This window comes from Dipodomys merriami, unplaced genomic scaffold (assembly GCF_024711535.1).
Source record: "Dipodomys merriami isolate MVZ:Mamm:240054 unplaced genomic scaffold, mDipMer1.0.p SCAF_703, whole genome shotgun sequence".
Taxonomy (NCBI): domain Eukaryota; kingdom Metazoa; phylum Chordata; class Mammalia; order Rodentia; family Heteromyidae; genus Dipodomys; species Dipodomys merriami.
The window spans coordinates 110,001-126,294 of NW_027206295.1; the positions used below are offsets into that span (position 1 = coordinate 110,001).

General features: G+C 50.5%; 1 protein-coding gene across 7 annotated transcripts in view; it reads left to right on the forward strand.

Moving 5' to 3' along the window:
• LOC138817905 (chromatin remodeling regulator CECR2-like) overlaps positions 1 to 16,294 on the forward strand; it is a 129,298-nt gene that overhangs the window by 45,709 nt on the left and 67,295 nt on the right. Inside the window, exons 3-4 of one of the 7 annotated variants that reach the window (XM_070008683.1) lie at positions 1,797 to 1,915; positions 2,540 to 2,768. The exons of 5 other annotated variants lie outside the window; for them this stretch is intronic. In XM_070008683.1, coding sequence (XP_069864784.1) covers positions 2,766 to 2,768 — 3 coding nt within the window. In that variant the 5' untranslated portion in view covers positions 1,797 to 1,915; positions 2,540 to 2,765. Of the gene's footprint in view, positions 1 to 1,796; positions 1,916 to 2,539; positions 2,769 to 4,697; positions 4,824 to 16,294 lie in introns of those variants that run through there. One more of the 7 variants, XM_070008676.1, reaches the window with a different exon arrangement.

Sequence of the window (16,294 nt, forward strand, 5' to 3'; positions counted from 1 at the left end):
ATCCTTGGAGCCCTGCAATATCGCTCTTGCTTTTCCTAGCAAATCTCAATTTATGCTGCAGGTTGGCCTGGAACTTTTATAAATAACAGTTTCTAAATTAACTTCCTTAATAAAATTGTATTAAAGGTTTAAAGTTCTGAATACAGGGAACCCGCTGTTTTTTTCTTTCCAATTGGAGACCCTTCTTCCTCAGGAAATTGCAGCACACACCAAGATATTTTCTCCTCTGAGCTCTCTACAGGGAACAACTAGATTAGATTATTTCTAACCACTCTTTATAACTTTAACGCTGTGTATACTTAAGGCTTTATACTAAGTTGACAATCTTACCATTTTATCGATCGAATTAGAAACTTGAGAGGCCTGAAACTGATATTTCTACCTGAATGTGAATTTCAAAGTGAGTAAAACGAAGGGGTGGGGGGGAGAGAAATTGAGGCACTGCTGAGGAGTTTGATACCCAATATGTACAACCCTGGGCCGTTTGTCAACCAAAATAAAGTGGCCTTTAAACCGAGCAGGGATGGTCCGAGGCCAAGGAAATAACCCAGGAGCTAAAATAATTTAAAAGAAAGTTAGAGAAATTAAGGATCCTAGGCCTTTTGAGAAGAGATTAAAGGAAAAACTCATTAAGATTCACCAGCTTCTGAATGGCGCTGAGAATTGAGTTGCTACAAAGCTGTTTGACCTGTGTCAAGAACAAGGCGAGATGTCACAATGAGCTAGGCTGTGGCAGGACACTCAGGAATTCAGAGAGGAATTTTGGAGAAGCATAAACATGGACTAAGCCACTCAGGGGTAGCAAGAGGGAGAGAGTTCTCGTATACAGCTTGTAGAAAAGAATGCAACAACAGCTCTCTAGCAGGACTTTAGGGCTGGAAATATGGCTCAGTGGTAGAGTGGTAGAGTGCATGAAGCCCTGGTTTCAATTCCTTGGTACCACATAAACAGAGAAAGCCAGAAGTGGCTCAAGTGGTAGAGTGCCATCCTTGAGCCAAAAGCAGCTCAGGGACAGTGCCCAGGTCCTGAGTTCAAGCTCTAGGACCGACAAAGTGGGCAGGGTTTATTTTATTCTTTTGTGGTACATCATACATGCTAGGCAAGTGCTCTACCACTGAGTTCCACTCCCGACCTCCAGTCCTGAGATTCAAGGTCGGAGGTAGAAAGGAGTCTCTCAGCCCCTTGGACTCTGTCCCGTTGAGTTCTAAGTTCGCCAGCCTTTGTCATCTCTCTTTTCATGGCTGTGTGAGGCTGGGAGCGTAGTCCATTGGTAGCGCGCCGAGACACCGTGTGAGACCTGAAGTTCCATCTCTAGTCTGTAAAAACAAAACAAAAACTCCACAGGACGTGTGCCCATCCGGGCCCACGCTGGTGGAGCCTGGCTGCCCGCTGCAGCCTCTCAGCAGGGTCGGGGGGGGGGTTGTGCCTCGCAGTTCATGGCAATAACAAATTGCCCATCTTAGGGGCAAAGATCCATAGCCTTGGCCTACAGTGGCTTTGCCACTGTAGCGAAAACTGCAATTCACAGGAACGAGAAGACCTCGCTCTAAAGGGGCTCCGAGGACAGGTGTGTCTAAGGGGAGCCTGGCTACTCCCAACTGCTGGATGGATAGTCCCTGGAAAACAGAAGTGTACTAAAAGGGAGCATGAAAGAGTTAGTCGGAGGATTTCTGAGGCCAGATTGTCTATTCACAGTGATATATATATATATATATATATATATATATATATATATATATATATATATATATATACATACATATGTATATATAGTTTTAATTTTTAATTTCTGACAGCATCTTGAGACAGCACAAGTTGGATCTGTGTTCACCAACCCTCCTGCCTCTCCCAAGGCATGAAGTCCACCATACCTGGTCACAGTAACTTTGGCTCCTACTTTTGTTCTTCGTACTTGGTAAGTATTCTACCATTAAGCTCAAACTCCATATACATATATATTTTCTTTCTTCTTCTTTTTTTTTTTTTTTGTTGGTCATAGGGCTCAAGTTCAAACTCTAGGCCTGGACACTGTCCCTCAGCTCTTCAGTTCAAGGCTGGCCTCCACCACTTGAGCTACAGCGCCACTTCTGGCTTTTTCTGCTTATGTGGTGCTGTGGAATTCAACCCAGGGCCTCATGCATGCGAGGCGAGCGCTCTACCACTGAGCCACCTTCCCAGCCCCCACATATTTCTTTTATCCTAAACTTTGTCAATAAATTATATCCTGTAGTCTCTAATACTTTCTTCCTTCAAACAATGCAGGGAAGGAGGGAGGGTAAGAGAAGGAGGAAGGCACTGGGGGAGAACGGAAAGGAGGGAGAGGGTAAAAGAGAGGAAGAGAGGGAGGGAGGAAGGAGAGGAAGAAGAGAGGGCAAGGGAGGGAGGTAAGTCATACTAGGCTTTTGAGGAGTTTTGAAGTTCTTGCTTTTTTTGTTTGGTGGTGGTAGTCGTGGGTCTTGAACTCATAGCCTGTGCATTGTCCCTGAGATCTTTTTGCTCAAGGCTAGCTCTCTACCACTTTTTTTTTTGTCTCATGCAGCTTGAACTCCATAGCCTGGGCGCTGTCCCTGAGCTTTTTCGCTCAAGGTGAGCGCTCTACCACTTTGAGCCACAGCTCCACTTCTGATTTTCTGGGGGTTCATTGGATATAAGAGTCTCATGGACGTTCCTGCCCAGGCTGGCTTTGAACCACAGTCCTCAGATCTCAGCCTCCTGAGTAACCAGGATGACAGGCATGAGCCACTGGCATCTGGCCTGAATTTCTTATGGTAGGTGACATGACTCATATCATCATTATACAAATGAATCACTCAGTTGGCACATGTCAGGGAGGATCTCCCCTAAAAATGTACTCTACTAGAGAAGAAAGGGTAACTGCAGTCACGGTAAAAGGCTTGCGTACCACTCCAAGGAGGACACCGGAAGGGCTGGGCAGGAGTCAGGCAGGGCAGTCCCTCTGTGGGTGGCAGGGGACCAGCCCAGCCAGAAGGGAGGAGGTGGGGTAAGCCCCTAGGTGTAGGCACCACTTTGGCAGGAGGAGATCAGCCCCGGGTTGGAAGGGCTGGGGAGGAGGCCGGATGGGATTCTCATGAACAGAGGGGAGTCACTGGTGAGTGGCAGGATTGAGTTTGGTCAGGTGTGCACATGTGCAGACGCAGATCTGTGCGTGGTGTGCGCACCGTGTGTTGGTGCGGCTGTGACCACTGTGCACATGTGCAGACGCAGATCTGTGCTTGGTGTGCGCACGGGTGTGTTGGTGGTGCGGCTGTGACCACTGTGCCATGTGCAGACAGATCTGTGCGTGGTGTGCGCACCGTGTGTTGGTGCTGCTGTGACCACTGTGCCAAGTGCAGACGCAGATCTGTGCGTGGTGTGCGCACCGTGTGTTGGTGCGGCTGTGACCACTGTGCCAAGTGCAGACGCAGATCTGTGCGTGGTGTGCGCACCGTGTGTTGGTGCGGCTGTGACCACTGTGCCAAGTGCAGACGCAGATCTGTGCGTGGTGTGCGCACCGTGTGTTGGTGCGGCTGTGACCACTGTGTCATGTGCAGACAGATCTGTGCGTGGTGTGCGCACCGTGTGTTGGTGCGGCTGTGACCACTGTGCCAAGTGCAGACAGATCTGTGCGTGGTGAGCGCACCGTGTGTTGGTGCGGCTGTGACCACGGAGGGACCCCCGAGGTAGGCGGGAAGGAGGGCTTGTCGGAGGGTTGCCTTCGCAGGCTGGGCGCACGTGGACCCTGTGGGGGCCTGGGGGTGCGCGTGCGCGCGTGCGTCTAGAGCCCCGCGGGAAGCTCGGGTCCCGAGTTCAAACCCCTCCTCCCAGCGCGGGGCGCCGCGGCTCGCGGGGCCCGGGGGTCCCGGGGGCCCGGGGGCCGGGCCGGGCCGGCCTTCCCCGCGGGAGGGCGGTGCGCGCGCCGCAGCGAGGCCGGGGCCGGGCGGCGGTCAGGCCCGGTGGGCGCCGCGGCCCCCGCGTCCGGGCCGGGTCCGACTCCTGGCTCTTTTCGGCAGGACCCCGCCGTCCCGGGGCCGGCGCGGGCCTCGGCGCGCTGCCTCCCGCACGTGCGCGGCCGGGGCCGAGGGAGGAGCGGGGAGACCCCGCGGGGCCTCGCGAGAGCCCGGACGACCCTCGGGCCGCGGCCGGGGAGGGGGGGAACCTGCGCAGGCCCCGCCCCTTCCTCCCCTCCGCCACGCCCCCTTCCCCTCCGCCCCCGCTCGCGCGCGCCGCGCCGCGCCGGCTGCGCCGGGGGTGGGCGGGGTTGTTGTTGTGGCGCGCAGGCCCCGCCCCTCCGCGTGGCGGCCCCGCCCCTCCCCGGCCGCGGCCCCGCCCCTCCGGGCCGCGGCCCCGCCCCCGGCCCCATCTGTTTTCCCCGGCGCTGAGTGGATTATATTGTGCGGGACCGGGGGCGGCCGCAGCGCCGCCGCGGGACGGGGCGAGCGCGGACCCCGCCGACAGCCCGAGCCGCGGCCGCCTGGGAGACTCGGCCCCGCCGCCGCCGCCGCCGCCGCCGCCGCCGCCCCCCACCCCCGGCCCGGCCCCGCCGAGCCGCGCGCCTCAGCCGCGGGTGGCGCGGAGCCCGGGCGCCGCGGCGGGAGCCGGCGCGAGGCGCTGAGGCGCGGAGGCGCCGCCGCGGGCCGGGGCCGGAGCCGGAGCCGGAGCCGCCGCCGCGGCGCCCCGGCCGCCGAGCGCGCGCGGCGATGTGCCCGGAGGAGCGCGGCGCGGCGGGGCTGGGCGAGCTCCGCTCCTGGTGGGAGGTGCCGGCCATCGCGCACTTCTGCTCGCTCTTCCGCACCGCCTTCCGCCTGCCGGACTTCGAGATCGAGGTGAGCGGCGGGGCCGGGCCGCGGCGCCCCGCGTGCCCCGGGACGTCCGGCGGCGGCGCCCGCGCGGTCCGGGGCCCGGCCTGCTTTTGTCGGGCCGCCGGGAGCTCGTCCGCCCGCGGCGAGGCCGGGGGGGGGGGGCTCCGGGGCCGCGGGCAAAGTCGGGCGCCGCCTCTTCCCGCCGCGCCCGCCCGGCCCGGGGGGGGCTGCAAACTTGCGCGGCTTTTGTGTTGATGTTGTTGTTGTGTCGTTGCGTTGGTGTTGGTGTTGTTCTGGTGTTGATCCCCCCCCCCGTCCCCCGCCCGCCCGGCCCCGCGGGGGAAGCCGCGCTCCCGGAGCCCGGGCGCCGAGCGCCGGCCGGGGGAGGCGGGGACCCAGGCGCCGGCGGCCCGAGCTCCCGCGGCGCGCGGGACAATGCGGGGAAGTTGCGGGCTGCCGCCGGCGAGGGGGGAGGGGGAGGGGGAGGGGGAGGGGGAGGGGGAGGGGTACCGGGTGGTTTTCTAACGACTTTCCCTCCTCTCGGTGGGAGCCCCGTCACTAGAATCCGGGGAGCCGAGGCTCGCGAGCCTGGAGTCCGCCGGAGGGAGGGAGGGTGGGTTTGTTTTCTGACAGTTACTCCCGAATGTTCTGAATTTCCTTAGTGGGTCAGCAGAAAAAAACAAAACAAAACACCCCGACGACGGCCAGCGAATCAGGGCTGCGTGTGTCGTGGAGGCCGCGGGGCCCCGCACCCCGCACCCCGCACCCCGCGGGCTCCCAGGGACCGTGGAGAGGACGCGGGTCAGGAAGCCTGTGGGGGAACGGCCCCGGTCCCCCGGTCCCCGGTCCCCGCGCGCCCGTTTTGCGGATGGAAAAGGAGAGGTGGGCTCGTTGCAGCCTGAAGACAGCCAGCCGCGCTCCCAGCGGCCCGGGAGCGATTTGCCCCGGGTCCTGCACGTGCGTGGCTTCTCCCTCCCTACAGAGACACGCACGCAGATGGTTTGAAGAGGTCAAGTATGTTTAAAGCAGAAATGAGAAGTGATTGTAGCTTACACAGTGACTGGTGCAGACACCCGAAGAGATCGTCTTCTAATTCTAGTCTTCCTGGGGAGTAACTTTTTTCTTTTCACTTAAAATATATGCAATTTGAAAAACACTCACCTCAGATACCTATTTAGATTCCAACATGTATGCCCTGTAAGTATTCTTCACACATCTTTTTCTTTGGAGACGTTAGGTAACCTACTTACTTAAACGCTCTGGTTCTTGTATCTCTATCGTAGAGCATGCGTATTTATTTTGATATGCCCCCCCTTTGTGTGTGTGTGCGTGTGTGTGTGCACACATGTGCTGAGCTGCTTTTTTTTTTTTTTTTTTGGCTCAAGGCTTGTATTTTACCCCTTGAGCCACAGCTCCATTTTCTGACTTTTGGTATTTATTGGAGATAAGAGTCTTCTCACAGACTTTTCTGACTAGGCTGCTTTAAACTATGATCCTCAGATCTCAGCCACCTGAGGAGCTAGGATGATGGGCGATATGGCTGTGTTTTAAGTAGAGATTTTTTTTTCAAAAGTTGAGAAATGTTGAATTAGTTGTCTACCAAACTTGACTCAACTGTGAAGAACTGAGGACACTAATCAGTTTTGATTCAGTATAATTGATTTCCATTTTTCTTAGGTAATTAAAAAATATCAAATAGTTTATTGGCCTGTTTAAGAAAACAATCTGGCTGGGAATGTAGATTAGTAGTAGATGCTTGCCTAGAATACATGAAGTCCTGTGTTTGATTCCTCAGCACCACATAAAAGAGAAAAGCCGAAAGTGGTGCTTTGGCTCAAATGGTAAAATGCTAAGTCTTGAGCAAAAAGAAGCTCAGGGACAGTGCCCAGGCCCTGAGTTCAAGCCCCAGATCTGGCAAAGAAAGAAAAGATTACTAGGTTAGGTCCTAGGCCCTACAGTGGAAATGTACAGCAACTTGAAAAGATAGAAATGGGGCTGGGAAGGTGGCTCAGTGGTAGAGCACTTGCCTTGCATGCCTGAGGCCCTGGGTTCGATTCCTCAGCACCACATAAGCAAAAAGAAAAAAGCCGGAAGTGGTGCTGTGGCTCAAGTGGTAAAGCGCTAGCCTTGAGCTGAAGAGCTGAGGGACAGCGCCCAGGCCCAGAGTTCAGGCCCCATGACCGGACCCCCCCCCCCCCAAAAAAAAAAAAAGATAGAAATGGTGAATAATACCAGGTAGAAGTTGGATATCATTTCTTCTTTAATGGGGGCTTGAACTCACAGCCTCTCAATTTCCTTGCTCACTGCTGGAGCTCTAACATTTGAGCTCTGCCTCCAGCCTGGCTTTAAAATTTTTTTGGTGTCATTCTTGTGGTTTGAATTCAGGGCCTGGGTGCTGTCCCTGAACTTTTGTGCTCAAGGCTAGCACTCTGCCACTTGAGTCAAGGCTCACCTTCAGGCTTTTTGGTGGTTAATTGGAGGTAAGAGTCCTACAGACTTTCATGCCCTGATTAGCTTTTAACCAGAATCCTCAGATCTCAGCCTCCAGAGTAGCTAACATGCCAGCCTGCGGAGCCACAGCGCCACTTCTGGCTTTTCCTGTGTATGTGGAACCGAGGAGTTGAACCCAGGGCTTCACGCACGGTAGGCAAGCGCTCTACCACTGAGCCACCTTCCCAGCCCGTGTTTTGCTTTATTTTATTTTATTGTAAAAAAAGCCAGTTTTCACCTGTGGGACAGATCACCTCTCTTTTTAACTCTTGATCACCTGGCTGAACATTTGGATTTATAGAATCCTCAAGACTTGGCTTCCATTTAATGTGAAGCAATCACTCATATTTGAAGGGCTGATGTTTTTTTTTTTTTTTTTTTTTTGGGTCCGGTCGTGGGGCTTGAACTCTGGGCCTGGGCGCTGTCCCTCAGCTCTTCAGCTCAAGGCGACCGCTCTACCACTTGAGCTACAGCGCCACTTCCGGTTTTCTGGTGGTTTATTGGAGATAGGAGTCTCACGGTCTCTCCTGCCCGGGCTGGCTTTGAACCGCGATCCTCAGATCTCAGTCTCCTGAGTAGCTAGGATTACAGGTGTGAGCCACCAGCGCCCAGCTTGGGCTGATGTTTTTATATTGGCATGCTAAGAATATTTTTATTTCGTTAGCAGCCTTGAATATAGAGGATTTCTTCAGGAAAGGCAACATACTTTTGTTTCTCCTGGTGCTGGGAGCTGGGAGATTGGACACATGGTCTCATGCTAGTGAGGCTTCTACCATTAAACTCCTTAGCTTCTTATCATTTGGAGATTTTTTTGTTGTTGTTGTTGATCATGGTGCTTTGAACTGTGGGCCTGGGTGCTGCCCCTGAGCTAAAGGCTAGCGCTCTACCACTTTGAGCCACAGCGCCACTTCTGTTTTCTGGTGGTTAATTGGAGATAAGAGTCTCAGAGACTTTTCTGCTCAGGCCGACTTTGAACTGTTATCCTCAGATTTCAGCCTCCTAAATAGCTAGGATTACAGGCGTGAGCCACCAGCACCTGGCTTGGAGATATGTCTAAGGACTTCAGTGTTTGTGTGCCCTAAATAAAGTGTTTGTAATCATCAGTCCAGAAATCTGTGAGTGTACGGTTAATGATCCTTTACATTGTTTAATTGTGGTTTAAAAAATAATAACATAAAATTGCCAGGTGGTAGTGGCTCACGCCTGTAATCCTAGCTACTCAGGAGGCCGAGATCTGAGGATGGTGATTCAAAGCCAGCTGGGGTAGAAAGTCCGTGCAACTCTTATCTCCAATAAACTATTTTAGAAAAGGGGGGGGGCAGAGGCTAGAAGTAGAGCTTCAACTCAAGTAATAAGAGTCCTGATCTCAAGAAGGTTAGGGATAATTGCCTGGGCCTTGAGTTCAAGTCCCAGTATGGGCACACATACAAATGCATAAAATTATATAAAGCTTGAACATTATAGCAAAAAACATAAAAATTTGAAATAACCCACTATCACCCATGAGGTTAAAAACTTGTAACATTGTAGCCTATTGCATATTTATAAGTTCCTAAATATATTCACAATGTATTTGTGTCATACAGTAGGGATTTTTTCATAGGAGACTGAAGTATGCGGGTGGTTAAGACAGTGGATTAGTGACACTGAATTAAATCATTGGCATCATTAAGTACGTACTATGTGCTTTATATAGATAGAAGTAGATAATATCAGTTAGGCTCATAACTGACCTGTCAGAAGATTGGCAGTTAATAAGTAGCTCAGAGCAGGGTGCCAGTGGTTCATGTCTGTAATCCTAGCTACTCTGAGGTTGAGATCTGTGGATCTCGATTCCAAGACAGCCCTGGCATGATAGTCCCTGAGACTCTTACCTTCAGTGTACCACCAGAAAACCGGAAGTGGAGCTATGGAACAAGTGGTAGAGCGCTGGCTTGAGTTAAAGAGCTGAGGGACAGCACCTAGGCCCAGAATTCAAGCCCTAAGACCAGAAAAAGAAAAAAGTACCTCAGAGCCACATTGTTTGTTTATTTTTTGTTCATGGGGCTTGGGTGCTGTCCCTGAGCTTTTGTGCTCAAAGCTAGTGCTCTAGCACTTTGAGCCACAGCTCTACTTCTGATTTTGGGGTGGTTAATTGGTGATAAGAGTCGCATGGACTTTTCTGCTTAGGCTGGCTTCAAACTGTGATCCTCAAATCTTTCTTCTGAGGAGCTAGGATTATAGACGTGAGCCACCCGGCTTGTTGCCCAGCTTGTATACTATTTAATCTAGCATTATGTAATTGCTTAATATTTTAGTGGTTGGCTAAGTTTTGTTGACTCCAAAGAGAAAAGTTAATTGGTCTCATCTTCAGAGATTTAGCACTTTCCCCTAACCAAGTGGTCTTCTCAGAAACTAGTACCTTACTTGATAAGGGAGATTTTTCAGTGGTCTGATCCAAGGTTTATCACGAAGTGTGTCTCAGTACCTCTAGGGAACTGGAAATGTTCATGTAGAATCATTTATGTAGTTCTTATGGTAGCAGGATAATGAAAATTAATGGATTGCTTTGTTACATCTTTTAATGAGCTTCTTGCCTTTGAGAACCTAATCTTTAGCTTTGCTGTGTCTCTTTCTAGTTCTTTCGTTTTTGGTTAGTACTGTGGCTTGAAGTCTGGGCCTTGAATCTTACCAGGCTTTTTTGTTCATGGCTGGCTCTCTATCAGTGGAGCTGGTGAATTGGAGATAAAAGTCTCTTGAACTTTTCTGCTGGTGTATCTGGTTAGCTTGTAACCTTGATTCTCAGCTGGCAGCTTCTTGAGTAACTAGGGTTATAGATGTGAGCCACTGGTTGGTGTTGGGCTCTGATTGTGGTTTTATGTGGCTTAAAGTCCCTTACCTAACCCGCATGATCACCTGGGTATAATATGCTGAGTCTTGAATGTTATACTTGGTGTTTCCTTGGATTAACTCCTTACTGGGAGCACAAGCCATGAATGTGCACATTAAAACAAGTACTGAATGTGGCTCAGTGGTAGAGTGCTTGCCTAGTGTGCATGAAGTTCTAGGTTCCACTCCTCAGTTCCACATACACAGAAAAAGCCAGAAGTGGTGTTGTGGCTCAAGTGGTAGAGAGCAAAAGCTGCTCAGGGACAGTGCCCAGGCTCTGAGTTCAAGCCCCAAGACTGGCTCCTCCCTCTTTGCCCCCCCCCCCAGAAAAAAAAAGACTAAAGGTTAGGAGGAACTTAAAAATACAATCAACAGTTCCTAAACATGGTGCCAAAGGATGGGCCGTAGATTTTTGAGTTCGTATACTTATACACAATCTGCTGGCAGTGTGTTTGTGGTTTAACATTTTAATCAATTCTGAAGGAGGTTCTTCAATCAAAGGTTTAAGAGGCCTCAACTACAGGAAATAATAAGTTAGCCCTGATTAGGGTATTCATTTCATGATGACTAGATGTAGTGGACTGAGTGAGGAAACATGTATTTTTTTTTTCCTGGCAGGACTAGGGATCAAGAAAGAAGGTCTCCAGTGTACTAGACAGGCAGGTGTTGTACTGTTGAACTGCACTCCCAGGAAACTATTTTAATTGAAACATACTGGCCTTTGTTTTTGTACTGGTGCTGGGTGCTGTCTCTGAGCTTTTCTTGCTCAAGGCTGGTGCTCTACCACCTGAGCCTCACAGACTTTCCTGCCTGGGCTGACTTTGAACTATGATCCTCAGATCTCAGCCTGCTTTGTAGCTAGGATTGCAGGCGTGAGCCACCAGCGCCCAGGAGTCCTGTCCTGTCTTGTCTCTGTCTTTCTCCTCTCTTTCCTCTTTCCCCTCCCTCTCTCTTCCCTCCCTCCCTCCTTCCCTTCCTTCCTCTCTCCCCCTCTCCTCCCTTTCTTTCCTTTTTTCTTTTGTGTGTGCTGGTTCTGGAGCTTGGGCACTGTCCCTTAGTCTTTGGCCACAGCTGGCACTCTACCACTTGAGCACAGCTCTACGTCATGGTTTTTGGTAGTTAATTGGAGATGAGTCTCACAGACTTCCCTGTCCTTGCTGGCTTTGAACTATTCTCAGGCCTTAGCCTCATGGGTAGCTAGGATTATAGGCATGAGCCACCAGTACCTGGCCAGAAGATCTTTTTTAAGCCTTCTACTGAAACTGAGTACAGGGGCAAGATCATGTTTCTTCTGTCTCTCTTGTGCGCTCTCTCGCTCTCTCTCTCTCTCTCATTCTCTTCCTCCTTCCCCTCCCCTCGTCTCTCCCTCCCCTCATCTCCCTGACCCCTCCCCTCTCTCCTGTCCCCCTATCCCTGAGCTCTTTTGCTCAAGGTTAGCTGTCTTCCACAAGGTGCTAGTGGCTCACACCTGTAATACTCAGGAGGTTGAGATCTGAGGATCAAGGTTTGAAACCAGCCCAGCAGGAAAGTCTGGGAGACTCTTAACCTCCAATGGACCACCAGAAAACCAGAAGAGGTGCTGTGGCTCAAAATGGTAGAATTCTAGCCTTGAGCACAAAAGATCATGACAGTATCCGAGGCCCTGAGTTAAGAAGCTTCACAATTGATTATAAAAAAAAAAGTCTCCTGGACTCTCCTGCCTGAGGCTAGCTTTGAACTGCCATCCTCAGAGCTTAGATTTCTGAATAACTAGGATGATAAGCATGAGACACCAGCATCCAGCTGAGTTCCTATTTCTTTGGTGGTGGTTGTTGTTGTGGTTGGTCTTGGGGCTTGAAGGCAGGGCCTGGGGCACTGTCTCTGAGCTCTTCAGCTCAAGGTGACCATTTCACCACCTGAGCCACAGCACCACTTCCAGGTTTTCTGGCGGTTCCTTGGAGATCAGAGTTTCGTGGAGGGGCTGGGAATGTGGCTTAGTGGTACAGTGCTCGCCCAGCATGCATGAAGCCCTGGTTCACCTCCTCAGTAACACACACAGAAAAGCTGGAAGTGGCTCTGTGGCTCAAGTGGTAGAGTGCTAGCCTTGTGCCAAAAAAGTTCAGGGACAGTGTCCAGGCCCTGAGTTCAAGTCCCAGGACTGGCAAAAGTAAGAGTCTCATGGACTTCCCTGCCTGGGCTGGCTTTGAACCGTGATCCTCAGATCTCTGACTCCTGCGTAGCTAGGATTACAGTGGGGAGAGTTGATGTTTCTTTGTGTGTTAGGCCGAGTAAGTGCTGGTGTGAAACTTGTAAACACAACACAAAAATAACTGCCTTCTTTTTCGTAGAATGAGCCAGATAATAAGCAAATCAGTAAGTCCTGGATGAAGTCTGTCAATGGGTAGTAAGAAATAAAGCCCAGCGGGGCACACGGAGTGAGGCCCATCCCTTAGTCACTGTAGTTTAATTTATGGTGCTGCTCCTCACTAAAAGGTGTATCTGGCCCCAAGTAGCATTGCTGAGGAAAGAATCACAAAGATCCTGAGCCTGTTCCTTTTTTTTTTTTTTTTTTTGCCAGTCCTAGGTCTTGAACTCAGGGCCTGGGCTCTGTCCCTGAGCCGCTGTCTGCTACTTGAGACACAGAGCCATTTTTGGCCTTTTCTGTGTATGTGGTACTGAGAAATCAAACCCAGGGCTTCATGCATGCTAGGCAGGCACTCTACCACTGAGCCACCTCCTCGGCCTAGACCATTGCTCTTTAACAGTAAGAACTACTGAGAAAGACACTGAGCCCATGTTTTCGACAGATGTGGACTAGTGTTTGCTAGAGGCTAATATGAAGACGGAACAACAAAAAAGCAATGAACAGCACCCAGTGAAAAATGAAAATATGAGGGTGGGTGACACCGCTCTCTGGAGAGGCCCCAGTTTCATACATGAGTTGCAGCATGGAGGACAGGCAAGCCACAAACTAGACCTGGGTTTTATTCACGGTCTATGTACGAGGATCTCAAATACAACCAAACAAAGAGGAGTGAAAGAAGGGCAAAAGATAGTTTTAAGACATTTGTCCTCCAGAATTCCTCACAATTTTTAGGTCTAATTGAGGAAAAGGTTAATCTTTAAGCCTCGGAAGCTATTTTAAAAGTAAGTTGGACATTGAACAGAAAGAAGAAAAATCCCTAGTTCAGATGCGCCGAGGATGGATTTGTAGGTTTCATTTGGTAGAACGTTACTTGGTGGTACGGATCCTGACCAGGGTTCGCCACCATGCTTGTTATGCATGCTCAAAAACACTCCTAAAATCACAGAATTTTGGGTCTGTTGAAATACCTAGAGTTCATCTAACATAAAATTCTTGCACGGATGAGCCATCTGAAACCCAGACTCAATGGCAGAGAGATGACCTGCAGTCCAGTTGTGGTTCCTTTTCAGAGTGAGCTCAGGGACAGGGCATGTGGCAGAATGGTGTGTGTGCGACGGGAGCCCTGAAAGAAAGGGTGTGTGTCACACCAGCTAGATGGAAACCCAGCTGGCTGCACCGCGGAGGTGGCTGGCGGCCGGGGGCTCCCCCCCTCCCCCGCGTCTCTGCGCTGCACATGCGTGTTTCTTGTGCTTGGCCAGTCCTCATTTTGGACCCTTAGCACACCAGGAATCTAGCCCTGAGCCTCACCTGGTCACAGGGCAGATGGTTGCTTGTACTGAGCCGCCCAGTTGTATTTTAGGCTGTCTTGATAGTGTTCCACAAAATTAAGCAAGACAGAATTCACATCTGTGTAAAAGTAAGCCAGATGCCAACATGAGATGTCCTCGGGGGTGGAGGACTGGTGCCCACCGAGGAGCGTCCCTGGCTCTACACCACAAAACAGTGATCCTCCCCCCCATTCAAACTCTTCAGTGTTCGCATTTAGAGAAATTGAAGGAAGTGGCGAGGCTTCCAGATTTGCATGCTGTCAGCGGTTGTACAGGTCAGTAAACCTGGGAAACAGATGTTAGGTTTTATTCCTTTCTTGGGGAATCATTAAAGAAGCGTGTTTAGGAGCAGTAGGGAGGGAGATGTGAAGCTGCCTGGCTCTCTCTATAAAGGCCTCCGCGGCAGGCTGGCTGCTTTGTGCTGTTGTGGCCTTGCGGCCATTGCCCGCCAGCACTCTTGTCAGCCCTGGAGCGGGTGCCCTGGTGGACCTGGGAGGGGGCTCAGCTCAGCTGCAACCAGGTCAAAAGTTCAGGACTTGAGTTGGGGAGAGAGAGAGAGAGAGAGAGAGAGAGAGAGAGCACGCGCACACATGTGGTGGTGGTGATAATATGTGTTCCGGACACATAACACATCCATTTTCCCATCAGTTTCAAATGACAGAACTCTAATAATGGTTCATGATTTCTTGAATGTCGTTGGGTTTCCAGGCAAAGATCCCAAGGTGGTATCTACCCTGGGTAGATGGTTTCTAGAGAGGATGGCATTGTGGTGGCGACCTAGGCAGCCTAGTGTACTTGAGCTTCTTGAGGGAACATATTACAGAACATCAAGGCAGTGTTTTCCTCTTTCCCGTGGCTCTTGTCTTTTCTGGAAGCACCTATCACCTAGTCTTGTCTGGGCTATTTCATTTGGTCCTTACAGCTGAAGGCCAAAGGCTTGGTGCTGAGTATTGAATCCAGGGTCTTGTAACTGCCAGGCAAGCATTCGCCCTCTGAGCCACAATGCTGTTCTCTCTCTCTCAGCTGGGGTTAAGTCCTGAACCCCCTGCCTTTGTTTTCTCTTCACTCCATTGTTGTGTTCTTCTCCTGATGTCCTGGGACTTGCTCTGGGTTGGTGGAGGAGGGGTAGAGTTCTGGCCTGCATTAAGGTGCTAAAATCCTATAATTTGTGTAAATAGCCTCGTGTGAAATCAGTTACTTTCACAGCCAAAAGCAGTGTTTCCTTCACAGAGCAAGTGACCCTTTACGGTGATGCTCTTGTGTGCTGTGTGGTATTTATGTATGCTGACTTGAAATTAGTATACAAAACTAGATGGAGGATAGTATTTATTTTCTCGTTTAAAGTTCCTGACACCATGCGACCTTTATGAGGTTTACATGATGTCACTTTCTTGTAAATCTTACACTGCAGTGGACAGTTTGTAACCTTGACAGGCAGCCCGCATTCCTTAGGCAGGTTTTCTGGAGTAATTGTGTGACTTGGCCGTAGGTAACCTGAACCTAACGTGATAGCAGACTGCGCCTGGTCTTTCATGCCCCTCCGTCCATCCATAACATCCCCCCACCCCCAAAAAAAAAGTGAAAATAGGGGAGTGATGGGGCCATGATGATCCTTTCTTCATATTTTAATGTTAAACTTTAAAGTCCCTCAGAGTAACTCACTTAAAATTGAGAAACTTTTAAAGCTGGCTTGTTTGCTGTGTTTTCCCCCTTCTGACCAGTCCTTTTTATTTATTTATTTATTTTGGGTCCAGTCGTGGGGCCTGAGCTCTGGGCCTGGGCACTGTCCCTCAGCTCTTCAGCTCAAGGCTAGCGCTCTACCACTTGAGCTACAGCACCACTTCCGGCTTTTTTCTTTTTGCATATGTGGTGCTGGGGAATCGAACCCAGGGCCTCAGGCATGCAAGGCAAGCGCTCTACCACTGAGCCACCTTCCCAGTCCCATGACCAGTCCTTTTTAATGACTACCTTTTCCCTGAGTGTTGGTTCTATTAGGCACAATAAATAGCACACTAGGGATGGTGGATTTGCTTGACAAAGTCTGTTAAATTAACAGATCTACTTTAAATCCTTTCTTCCATTTCCATTGTGTGTTCTCTTTTCCCGAAAGATTGTTTGTAAATAATCCTACTTATGGGAGACAATTTTTTTATTTCCTTTACGGAGGGAAAGGTGTTCAAAGAAAGATTTCTCAGGTTGCCATAATGAAAAGTTTCCCACTCCTAGATTGGTATTGATTTGAGTGAGTATCTTACACATATACTGATTTTTATCCATTGTTTCTGACCTTCTCAATCCCCATGTGTTACAAACAGCATCCAGACCAGCTTGCATCATGCTGGGATCAGGAGGGAAAAGGATCTACTTGACAGCCTCCTGACTGGAGTTTTCACATTAGTGATGGATAGATCCCATCTTTATTCCTGTACTTCCATTTCTGTAATATGCAACTTTTTTTTTTTTTT